This window comes from Dendrobates tinctorius, unplaced genomic scaffold (assembly GCF_039654945.1).
Source record: "Dendrobates tinctorius isolate UK_male_01 unplaced genomic scaffold, ASM3965494v1 ptg000093l, whole genome shotgun sequence".
In the NCBI taxonomy this organism is placed as follows: domain Eukaryota; kingdom Metazoa; phylum Chordata; class Amphibia; order Anura; family Dendrobatidae; genus Dendrobates; species Dendrobates tinctorius.
Window position 1 is genome coordinate 15,097,520 of NW_027361761.1, and position 13,224 is coordinate 15,110,743.

The window sequence follows — 13,224 nt, forward strand, 5'->3', positions numbered from 1 at the left end:
GCTATATAAATAATGATTATTAGTATTATTAAAACACAGGGAAGCGGAATGGTGATGCTAATTATGGTGTCATCTCCGCTCACCATCTTGGTGGATTCCTCAAAGTTTAGGAGGATGGTACATATGTCTGACATCCATGTCCACTCCTGAGATCTTATGTGTGAAGTCTGAACTGAATACCGATGGCCTTGTTGATGCTGGTAGTCAACAACTGCACTGTTCTGCTCACAAATCCTTTGCAATATGTGCAGTGTAGAGTTCCAACGCGTGGGGATATCACACACCAGTTGGTGAGCCGTAAGCTGCAAGCGCTGCTGAATCATGGCAAGGGTGGTTGAAGCTGTAGCTGACTTTCTAAAATGGGCACGCAGGGCGGCGTACTTTCACAAGCAGATCCGGCAGCTCCCGGTTGCTTTTGGGAAACCATTGAACAATGAGGTTAAGCACATGTGCCAGGCATAGTACGTGTGTGAGCTCGCCTCGCCTCAAAGCTGCCACCAGGTTCAGGCCATTGTCACACATGACCAATCCTGGCTGTAGTTCAGTGATGTCAGCCACAGATCTTCCTACTCTTTCAGAGCTGCCCACGACTCTTCAGCATTGTGCAGTTTGTAAGCTAAGCATATTAGCTTTAGCACAGCCTGTTGCCGCTTGGCTAAGGCAGTGCTGCAGTGTGACTAATGTGTTCATTTTGGAGATGGAGGTTGAAGAGGAGGTGGAGGAGATGAAGGAGCTGTAGACTGGGGCAAGCCTGATTAATGCAGGGCACGCAATCCTCGATGTCGGGAGTACGTCTTCCATCACAATGTCCGACTGGGTCCCAGCTTCCATTATGTTAACCCAGTGTGCCATCAGCAAGATGTACCATCCCTGTCCACAAGCACTTTTCCACGTGTCCATGGTTAGGTGCACTTTCCCAATAACAGCATGGTTAAGGGCCCGGGTAATGTAGTGGGACACGTGCTTATGTAATGCTGGGATGGCAAACCGGGAGAAATAGTGGCAGCTGGGGACAGAGTACTTTGGGATGGACGCCAAAATCAGCTTGCAGAAAGCTTCCATCTCCACGAGCCTAAAAGGAAACTTTTTGATCGCAAGCAGATGAGAAATGTGTGGATTTAGTACTGTGGCCTTTGGGGCATTGCCTGGATCTTTCCATTTGCGTTCCAATGACTAGGGTATGGACAACTGAAAGCTGCGCTGGCAGAAGGACGTGGACGTGCTTGTTGATGGTGCTAGTTGAGTTTGTGTGCAACTACAGATGCAGGGCAGGAGGCATCTTTTGCATGCACCATGGACAGGGGATTTGCTTGCACACAGAATGGAAGAAACAGTGGTATCACCCGCAGACACTGTTCTTGGAGCCTGGTGTTCGGCCAACAAAGTTGGATGCTTTGCTGTCAAGTGCCTGATCATGCTGGTGGTGAACAGGCTGGTATTTTTGCTACCCTTGCTTATGCTGGCATGGCCAGTGGTTCAAATGGCCTTTTAGGGGTTATCAGCAGAGTCTTTAAAAAGCAACCAGACTCGGTAGACCTAACAGTTTTACTGGCAACTTCCGTCGTGTTGGTGTTACGGGGACATTCAGTGTCTCCCTCTCCCACACCACCTCATCACCTCACCCCCTGTGTTTCGGTGTTCCCCAAGGCTCAGTTCTAGGACCTCTACTCCTCTCTATCTACACCTTTGGGCTGCGACAGCTCATATAATTCCACGGTTTGCGATATCATCTCTACGCCGATGACACGCAGATCTATCTCTCTCAAACTGACATCACCTCCTTACTGACTAAAATCACACAATATCTGTCCACTACTTCATCCTTATTTTCTGCTCGCTTTCTAAAAGTGAACATGGACAAAACAGAATTCATCATCTTTCAACCATCTCACTGTACCCCTTCACCAGAACAATCCATCAATGTTAATGGCTGATCACTTTCCCCAGTCCCGCATGATAGGTGCCTCGGAGTGATCCTCGACTCTGCCCTCTCTTTAAAGCCGCATATCCAAGCCCTTGCCTCCTCCTGCTAACTCCAACTCAAAAACATTTCCCGGATCCTTACATTCCTTGACCAAGAAACTGAAAAAAACGATTTTGCACTCCCTCATCATCTCCCGCCTCGACTATTGCAACCTTCTACTCTCTGTCCTCCCCTCTAGCACTGTTGCACCACTCCAATCTATCCTAAACTCTGCTGCCCGACTAATCCACCTGTCTCCACATTATTCCCAAGCCTCTCCTCTCTAAACCCTAAAACTATGACATACAAAGCCATCCACAACCTGTCTCCTCCATAAATCTGTGACATGGTCTCCCTGAACTTACTTACACGCAACCTCCGATCCTCTCAACATCTTCTTCTCTACTCCCTTTTTATCTCTTCTTCCCCCAGCCGCATACAAGACTTCTCCCGTGCTTCACCCTTACTCTGTAAGTCTCTACCCCAACACATCAGACTTTTGCCTACCACGGAAACATTCAAAACACACCTGAAAAATAAACTCTTCCGATAAGCCTGTAAACTGCAGTGATCCTCAGTCTACTGAACCATGACCCGCTCTACCCTCTCCTAATGTATCCACACCCATCCCCTGTAGACTGTGAGCCCTCGCGGGAAGGGTCCTCTCTCTGTATTTCTGTGTGCCTTGTATTGCTCATGTTTAGTGTACTTGACTATATCTGCCCCTTTTTCATATGTAAAGCTCCATGGAATAAATGGTGCTATAAAAATGACTAATAATAATGATCATCGTCCACCTCTTGTGACACGTTTCCACCATCGTCTTCGTGTGACCGTGGCTGCTCAAATATTTGGGCAGCACTACCTGCGATATCATCTTGCCCCGCTTCAAGTGTATCGTGCGAGAGGCCTGAATCTATAAATGGTAAAGTGAACAGCTCTTGGGTATGTCCAAGTGTGGGATCAGTGGTCTACAGGCAATCGACATGATCTGAGGAAGGAGGATCAGGGTGAGGAATATGCGGTCCATACTCATGACTACTCAGACTTGACCGTGTGGAAGACAGGGTGCTGGTGGTGGTGGCAAAGTGACTGCTGGTGGCAAAGTGCCTGGAAGCATTATCCGCTATCCAACCAACAACCTTTTGACACTGCTCTGGGTTGAATATGTGATGTGCTGATGCGTTCCCCTAGTAATTGGGACAGGAAGGTCAAGGGAGAACATGTGGGTATTTGGTGTGGCCCAATTTCAGCTTGCCCACAGCCTCAGCCTCTGCATGCACCATCATGTCCACTTCCCCATCCCTTGCCACACGCCTTGCCCATTTTAAATGTACTACATTATTTTCCTCTCCAATGCCTGAATTTGGAGCAAACTTATATGTTATTTGTGTGTGGGAAACCCACAGTTTTTAAAATATCTGGCTTGTAGGTAAAAAAATGTTTATTATCAAACTGGTGTCAATAACTAATGTAAGAGAAAGAAAAAACAGTTGAATGGAGGCCTGAAATGCCACAATTTGTAGCTCACAGATAGATGAGGCATCTGACAGAGACAGGAAACTCTCAAATATCTTGGCTTTATTTTTTTTTGGGGGGGGGGCAGAAAAATTGCATGAATAAGTAGGCTAAGACACAATCAAAAAAATTCAATGGAGGCATGATACCTTATGCATATTAAAACTGAGCTGGGTCACCTGATCAAGCCTGGGAGGAAAAGATTAACCCTTTTTGTGCTGCCTATCAGCAGATCTCACAATGTATTTAAAATGCCCAGTCCACATAAAAATGCTGAGCATTTATATGAAAACACACAATATATACGGTAAACCATAGAAATGGCTTCTTAGTGGGACACCACACATCCTCTACATCTCTTCAGACACCACCACTAGCACACCAGGGTGAACATGTTCTGTGATGCAACATCCACATTATTGTTTGCAAAGGGACGCTTGTGGTCTCAGCAGAGTTCACCTATCATTTCTTGTGTCTCACCCTCCAAATGAGGAGTACAAATAAATATCAATTATTAAAGAAATTGGGTTGTACAGGAAGAGCAAATAGATAGTCATGGTATGGCACTGTGCCCCGTCAACACTAGAGTACCTTTCTTTAATTACCAGCATGGCATAAAAATTTTAAAATGAAGATGAAGTTGATAGTGGTTTTCTATCTATGTCCTCTGAGCATTGCTCTGTACACATCTCAGTATTTAGATCACTATTAGCATGATCTATTTCCCTTCAACATTTCTCTGTTTTAAGATCACAGATATCACTACATGCGTCAGCCGCAGAGCAGCGAGTATGACCTATGATTAAACAGTTCTGGATGACATTTTTTACAGTGTGAAACACTCATAAAAAAATTATTTCTCTAGAACACAGTCTGTGAACACTTAGTAATTCCCCGCCCCATTTACTGGAATATGAAGTTCTTGATCCATTTGTAGGAATTCAGATATTAAAGCTACCAAACAACAATGATTATCTTTTAAGTTGAAACACATTATTGAAGACATTTCAACAAGTTATTCAATGTTTATTTAGCCTCCCTCGACAGAACAGTAGAATGATAATCATGCTGTATCACAATACTAGAGCAAGGGGAAAACAGAAATTCTTGATGCAATAACGCAACTGCCTAAAAACAAAGGTGAACTGTATTACAATGCTGTGAACAGGCTAATGTCAGGAACACCACACTGAACTTGCTCACTGAGCCAGTGCGCGTGTACTAAGTAAAGCGAACTGTGCTCAAAGATACCTGTGGAGCGGGCAGCAGCCGAGTAGGTGCGTACTTCAGAAACAGCAGGTCCTGAAGCACGTGACTGCTAGGGGCGTGGCCTAAACTCCAGAGAGCTAGGAGCTGCACGAGAACTCCTAGCAGGGTAACTGTGAGACAAAGTTACCAAGGGGCATAGACAGGGAGGATAGTCAGGACGTAGCCAATGAGTCATATACAGAGATAGCTGCAAGGTACAAGAGGGACGAGGCAGAGAGTAGTCAGATCACAGGCAATGAGTCATACACAGAGGGTAGCGCAGTACAGAATCAACAGGCAAACTCACAATGGGGAACAGAACCGGATCAGAACCATATAAACAAGCTAGAACAACGAACAGGCACAGGCACACAGAGGTCAGCACACTCGGCCAAAGGCAAAAGTATAATTGACAGGGATTGGAGCTTCCCAGGGGTTTAAGAAGCTCTCCCAGAACCAAAGAGAGGCCACAATCATTAACCCCAGGTGTGCAGGTCAGAACCTGCACTGAGCTCCAGACATTAACCCCTGATGTGCAGCTCAAAAATTTGCACTGGGATCATGACAGATAAATTGTCCAATGTCTGATACCAGACTCCTTCAAACATCTGATGACACAAAGCTAGGAGGGATAGCTAATACTAGAGAAGAGAGAGAGAGGATTCAAAAAGATTTAAATAAACTGGAGAAGTGGGCAGCAACTAACAGAATGGTTTTTAACAGGGAGAAATGCAAAGTACTACATCTGGGCAATAAAAATGGAAAAAGCATATATAGAATGGGAGGAATAGGGCTAAGTGACAGCACATGTGAAAAAGACTTGGGTATACTAATAGATCACAGACTGAATATGAGTCAACAGTGTGATGCAGCAGCAAAAAAGGCAAATGCAATTCTAGGATGTATTAACAGAAGCATACAGTCTAGATCACGTGAAGTCATTATTTCCCTCTACTCCTCTTTGGTCAGACCTCATCTGGAATATTGTGTCCAGTTTTGGGCACCACATTTTAAAAAAGACATCAACAAACTGGAGCAAGTTCATAAAAGAGCGACCAGAATGGTGACCGGTCTGCAAACCCTGTCTTATGAGGAAAGGTTGCAGGATTTGGGAATGTTTAGTTTGCAAAAGAGAAGACTGAGAGGAGACTTAATAGCTGTCTACAAATATCTAAAGGGCTGTCACAGTGTAGAAGGATCAACTTTATTCTCATTTGCACAAGGAAAGACTAGAAGCAATGGGATGAAACTGAATGGGAGGAGACACAGATTAGATATTAGAAAAAACTTTTTGACAGTTAGAGTGATCAATGAGTGGAACAGGCTGCCACGAGAAGTGGTGAGTTCTCCTTCAATGGAAGTCTTCAAACAGAGGCTGGACAGACATCTGACTGGGATGATTTAGCGAATCCTGCTTTGAGCAGGGGGTTGGACCAGATGGCCCAGGAGGTCCCTTCCAACTCTACGATTCTATGATTCTATGATTCTATGATCAACTACCTGCTGGTGTACATCACCAGCATTAAACATAAACCAAAAAGAAAAGTGAAGGTTTTTTTAAAGGAGTCTCTTTGCCCTTAAATGAATTGTGAACCACTGTTATTACAGTCTCCAAGTTGTGCTGGTGTCATCAGAGATTAATCTTAAATGCAGGTGGTTGGATGACTGCTGATGACCCTGAGGATTTAAAGAGTGATTTTAAGATAGTATCAGGATCAACTTCAGCTGGAGGACTTAAGCAACACTGAAGGTGAAGTTTGTGCTTCTTTGACATTAAGCTTCCGTCCCAAGTATAGGAGACCCACTCCTTTGTAATGGGAAAATATTTTTAGGAGCCCCTCCTCCACGTTTATTCCAAGGGGGATGGAGGTGCGTGCAAATTTGGACCAGGCCTTGCATTCTTCATGGGCAAACTTTATGGTAGTAATAAAATAATAATAATGGGAACTTTGTTTTCATGTGGCCATCCAGTACTTCGTTTTAAAGGGTTATTGGGGTGCGTGTAACTTTGTGGCAAGGTGCGCCTTGCATTCAATGCATAGGCTAACAGTATGGCAGTACCAAAACAATAATGTGAACTGGGTTTTCCTGTGGCCATCCAGTGCGTGGGTTCAAAGGCTTATTGGGGTGCGTTTGACTTTGTGGCAGGGCGGGGATTGCATTCAATGCATAGGCTAACAGTATGGCAGTACCAAATGAAAAATAATGGAAAGTTTGGTTTCATGTGGCCATCCATGATGTCTGTTCCAAGGGTTATTGGGGTGCATGTAACTTTGAGGCAAGGCAGGCCTTGCATTCAATGCATAGGCAAACACTATGGGAGACCCACTTTTTTATAATGGGAACATTTTTTCAGGAGGCCCTCTTGTACGTCTCGTGAAAGGGGTATTGGGGTGCGTCCTAATTTTTTGGCAGCCCTGCCACTCACTGCATAGGCAATAACAATATAGGAGACCCACTGTTTAATAATGGCCCTTTAAGAATTGTGATGCCCACTGATGCCCCTATAAAAAAATGCTTTGTGACTTTAAGGCTGTGTGCCCACGTAGCGTTTTTTAAGTGTTTCCGCAGCGTTTTTAGACAAGCGTTTCTGCTGCATTAACGCTTAAGAAAAGCATCCAATGTAATAAAATGGAAAATGCACATATTGTGTTAACTGTGCGTTTTTTTCAGCTGCGGAAAAGCTAAGCGGAAAAAAACGCAGCATGTTCATTAATTTTGCGGAAACGCACGCGTTTTCACATACATACAATTGTATTGCAAAAACGCATAGGAAAACGCATGCTAAAACGCTTAACAAAAGCGTCAAAAACTCTTACAAAAGCACTTCATAAAACGCATGCGTTTTCCAGGGAAGAGGGTGTGCGTTTCCGCTCAGGAATATTCTGCTTACAAAACGCAACGTGGGCACATAGCCTAAGAGCCACGCCTTCATAAATTAAAAAAGATGTGTCTGATGTGTCACACACCACATGGCCAGCTAGGGTTGTTAAATGCTACTGTGAAGGGTTAATACTAAAGTCAAAGCTGAAGTTTCGTTTTATCCATTCTCACCTCGACACTACTATGACATTTCTCAGTAAATGCATTTGTATTGGTTGAAAGCAATGGTAAAGTTGAAAAAGGCATCAAAAGCGCTACGTGTGAACATAGCCAAAGTGGTGGAGGAGCATTTTTTTGGGGGGGGTATTTTTTTTACCTTACACACAAATTATGTTAAGGGACATCCTTTCCAGGATAATATTTCCCTGTAAAATCCATTTTGGTTTCATTTTTGTATGTTTTTCTGTGCGCCTGTAAAATTGGCATCACACTCTGACAACATTGGTCACAGCAGTGACCTAGGAGTCAGAAAAGCTTCCAGGGGCCTTCCCCATGTCATTTGTGCACTGTTCCCATTGATTCCAAACGTTTTGATACCCTATAAAGAGGTCGAGGCAAAGAAACTCGGGTGTCCCATAGACTTAAATTGGGCTCGTTGCTCGGGTCGAGTAACCGAGTATTTCAATTTGCTCGACCTGAGCAACGAGCACCTCGTCATCACTAATAACTTTATTTTGAAGAAAAATCTATTAGCACTGGATGAAAAGCACTATAATAATATAATATGAGAAATATTAATATATATATATATATGCATTATGAGCGGTTTTTGATTAATTGGGATAGGTACCCAATTAATTTGTAAAATGGATAGGCATCTAGGCCATAGAATAAATATGTAGTAGAAAAAATATTTTGATGTACTGATAAAAAAATAGGAGTCAACCTGATTCAATCCACCCATACACTGTAACAAATACAGCGAATGCTAGATAAAATGTCTCTTACATACATAGAAAGGATGTATAAGATGCAATAGCAGAGTAGAGGATTAGCCCACTTGCCCCTATGAAGTACTGAAAGATCCAGGGTCACAGTCACCAAAATTTTCCAGCAAGGTGACCCTCATATAGGCAATGCATTAGATGTTCTGGGGTAAGTAGAAGAAATGTGGAGCTGCAAGTAGAGCGATCAGGGGGCCCAGGCCAGTGGTGTCCACAAATCCTGGTCCTTACGCTTTATGGAAATCTCGGTTTCCTTCATCAGAAGTACTGCTAACACGCTGTGCATGCACAGATTGAGATCTCATCTCCCGAGATCTTGTCTCCCGAAATCTCAATAGCCTATATCTCAATCTGTGCATGTGCCGCCTCCTCCTGCCATTTTCCCAAAGTCCACCACAGTAAAAACGATGAGCAGCATAGGGACTCCTCAAACATTTTCTGGAAGTCCGGTGCCCACCACAGCCTTGCTCAGCCAAACACCCCCTCCTCCCAGCTCGGGGCCCAAAGCATCACCCCACTCCTGCCACCGTTGCCAGCTTCCTTCAGCAGCGACACTGCCTCTTTTGACCCTCCAACCGAGCCGTCTCCCCCAACACCCGGGTAAGCTACTGTAAAAATGGATTATAAAATGCACCTCCATATCATTAAACATTTTTTCCTATTTTCCTCCCCAAACTTTGGCGTGCGTCTTATAATCCACAAAATATAGTATATACAGTTGAAACCAGAAGTTTACATACACTATATAAAAAGACAGATATGCATATGCTTCTCAATATCTGACACGAAATCAGAATAAACCTTTCTTGCTTTAGGTCAATTAGGATTACCATAATTATTAATATTTGCTAAATGCCAGAATAATGAGAGAATGTTTTAAGGCATTTTTATTACTTACTGGAAAGTCAAAAGTTTACACACAGTAGATTACTATGCCTTTAAACAATTCTGGACTGCCCATATGATGATGTCATGTGTTTTTGGCAACATCTGAGTTAATTGGAGACACACCTGTGGATGTATTTTAATGCACACCTGAAACACACTGCTTCTTTGTGTAGCATCATGGGAAAGTCTCCATAAATCAGCAAAGATATCAGGAAGAGAATTGTGAACTTGCACAAGTTTGGCTCATCCTTGGGTACATTTTCAAGACACCTGAAGGTGCCTCATTCATCTGTACAAGCAATTATGCACAAATACAAACAAGTTGGGAATGCCTAGCCATCATACCACTCAGGAAGGAGACGGTTCTGTGCCCCAGAGATGAATGTGCTTTGGTCTGACATGTGCATATCAATCCAAGGACAAAAGCAAAAGACCTTGTGAAGATGATGGAGGAAGCTGGTAAGATTGTGTCAATATCAAGAGTAAAACGAGTACTGTATCAACATGGGCTGAAGTGCAACTCTGCCAGGAAGAAGCCATTACTAAAAAAAGAAAAAAGCCAGATTAATGTTTGCAGATGCATACAGGAACATAGACCATAATTTTTTAAGATGTCCTATGGTCTGATGAAACTAAAATTGAACTTTTTGGGCATAATAACCGTCATTACGTTTGGAGGAAAAAGGGAGAAGCTTGGAAGCCTAAGAGCACCATCCCAACGGTGAAACATGGGGTGACCGGTCACACTTCTCAGCTTACTCACAGGAGCTGCTTTCTTTTAATCACGCTGTCCAAACAGGAATCCTTCAAGCTCTGGATTTCTCTCAGTCTCACCAACAAGCTCCTTCTCCTCATTTACCCGGGAAAGTCTCTGAGTCTTCATTTCCTGTTTCCAGAATTTTCTGTCTGTTACTCAAAAGTGACCTCTGGTGGTCAAATTAAATTACTGCATTATCATTGTTTACAATAGAAAACACCAACATACTACAGTAGCATAGAGTTCCAGAGGATGGGGAATATTCAGGAGAAGTCTTGGAGGCGATTGGGTGAGGATTGAATAAGCATGGCGGAGGGAAGGCCGTCTTGGGAGGACTGGAGATTACGTGAGGGAAGCTATTGGGAGATTACCATATTTTCCAGCATGTAAATTGACTGGGCGTATATGATGAGCCTCAACTTTTCCAGTTAAAATAGAGAGTTTGGAATATACTCGCCGTATAAGACTACCCCTCTCTATCAGTGTTTGCTGAGCTGGTATGTGCATGACAGCGCATCAAACACTGCTTCTGATCTGTGGGGAAATGATCACAGCAGGCCAGAGAGCCGCAGTTCCTACGCTGTCAAAAGACAGCATGAGCCCGCAGCTGTGATCAGAGGTATAAACTTTACCTCCGGTCACTGGTGTCAGCTGATGGGACTACTTCTTCCATCATCCGACACCTACAACTGCTAATTACAGTGAGAGCAGGAGCGGTGGAAGGGACTATTCATGTTCCACTCCTGCGCTGTAAACAAATAATTTTAAAAAAAAAACATTGTGGGTCTCCCCCTATTTTTGATAACCAGCCAAACAAAACTCACAGCTGCGGGCTGCAGCCCTCAGCTGTCAGCATTAGCAAGGCTGGTTATCAAGAACAAAGGTGTCCACACGCTGTTTTTTTAAATTATTTAAATAAATAATTTAACAAAACAGCATGGGGTCCACCCATTTTTGACAACCAACCTTGGTAAAGCAGACAGCTGGGGGCTCGTATTCTCAGGCTGGTAAGGGGCTATGGACATTGATCCATCCCCAACCTAAAAATAGCAGCCCGCAGCTGCCCAGAAAAGGCACATCTATATTCTGGTGCTTTGCCCGGGTCTTCCCACGTTGCCTGTAGTGGTGGCAAGCGGGTTAATATTTGTGGGGTTAATTTGTGAGGTTTAAATAATTTTAAAAAAACAGCGTGAGGACCTCTATTCTTGATAAGAAACCTTGCTGAAGCTGACAGCTGAGAGTTGCAGCCTCCAGCTGTGAGTTTTGTCTGGTTGGTTATCAAAAATACAGGAGAGCACACACCATTTTTTTTTTAATGAATTATTTACAGTGTAGGAGCAGCAGATGAATTCTCCCATCCACCGCTCCTGCTCTCACTGTAATTAGCAGCTGTAGGTGTGGGATGATAGGATCAGTAGTCCCATCATCCAACACCTTTTAACTTACTGTAGTTTTGAGCTGTTACTTGAGAGCTGTGAATTGGGAAACAGCAGCGTTCAACTCTTGCCTAAGTGCACGCACCCCAGCAAAGTATAGATGCAGTAGAGACTATAGGCTTTCTCCTGCATCCATACTCCGCTATTTAGAAGATACAAGATCCTGATCCTTAGCTGTGCCTTTAACCGAACTTCTCAGCGTTAAAGGTCCTAACATACACATATATACACCGTAATCTTCCAAAAGCCTAGTTTTCAGAGTGAGTGTCTCAAAACTACAGATGGTTGTAGATCGATTTGCAAATCACATCAATAATCCTTTGCTGCCATACGTGTTCCCTGTTAACTACCTCTTACCTGATGGCATCTCGGACTTTTTTATTGATTATCTGGCTGCAATGTCATGTGACATCTCGCTAGGCCGTCTACTCAATAGCTGCAGATGCAGGCAGGTAGGAAGAAGTTTAAATGTCTCCTGTCCACTCACCACAGATTACTGATAAGGCTGCTGAACCACTCCCTGCTAATTCATTTGCATCACCTCTAACCAGGTACTCAAGCTCCAACACATCTGCTCAGGATTAATAGTCCTAAAAACCTTCCAAAATATTAGTAACTTTTTCAATTACATTGTATACCATTTTGATTTATGGTGTTCTGAAAAAACAAACAAAAATAAAGCTAGTTCTTCCTGCTCTATAACATGCATGATCAATACAGCTGATCACCGGGAATGTTTTTTTTATCTATTTTTTTCTCTTACACAGGTAAAAGAAGTTGTGCCGGAGAGAACCTGGCAAAAATGGAATTGTTCCTGTTCTTCACAACTCTGCTACAGAACTTTACATTCAAGGCTCCATCAGGAGCAAAGCTAGACCTTACACCTGCAGTGGGATTCATGAATTCTCCATTACCCTATGAAATCTGTGCAATCCCTCGCGGATAAGACATAGTGTGCATCTATAGCCAATGTATAGTTGCCCTTTCTATAAAATATTAGGGATGAAAATGAACAAGTCTATGAAAAATGCTTCTCTGATTGCTAAAGGACAATAGAGGCTTAAATGCTGATCCTCACTTCAGCCTTTGTTGCCTTTCATAAGAGGAAAATTCAACTGCATAGTAGACAGTCATGTCATGCTATGGGGAATGTGCAATTTAGGGTATTTAGGGTTAGACCTATGAAGAGTTAACTGCAAGGCTTGAGGGGAAATTCAGATTCTGCAGATTTGCGTGATTTTTGTGATTTGCGTGATTTCCTGCAAATCAAATTTGAAAATTTAAAAACATTTATTATGATTCATAGATCTTGGCAAACCAAAAAGCTTAATAAATGCAAGGTTAGAAAAATAGCTTTTACACCTGTTCATCTCCCTCTGGCACTAGTCTCTCTTCACTGCCTCGGTTGTAGATTAGGCCTCATAATATCATGATGAGAAAATGGAAACGGTCTTAGGAGCGCAGGAAAGAGACTCAGACAAGAGATGGGGTTAAACCACAATGCGTTTTGATGGAGGATCCGTCTTCATCAGGTGATCCAACTTCCACCTGATGAAGACGGATCCTCCGTTGAAACGCGTTGTGGTT

At 43.2% G+C, this 13,224-nt stretch overlaps 1 protein-coding gene across 1 annotated transcript in view; it reads left to right on the forward strand.

Moving 5' to 3' along the window:
* LOC141098570 (cytochrome P450 2B4-like) overlaps window positions 1–12,841 on the forward strand; it is a 98,902-nt gene extending 86,061 nt beyond the window's left edge. The window contains exon 11 of the mRNA XM_073586475.1: window positions 12,405–12,841. Coding sequence (XP_073442576.1) covers window positions 12,405–12,583 — 179 coding nt within the window. The 3' untranslated portion in view covers window positions 12,584–12,841. The remainder of the gene's footprint in view (window positions 1–12,404) is intronic.
* The last annotated feature ends 383 nt before the right edge of the window (window positions 12,842–13,224 follow it).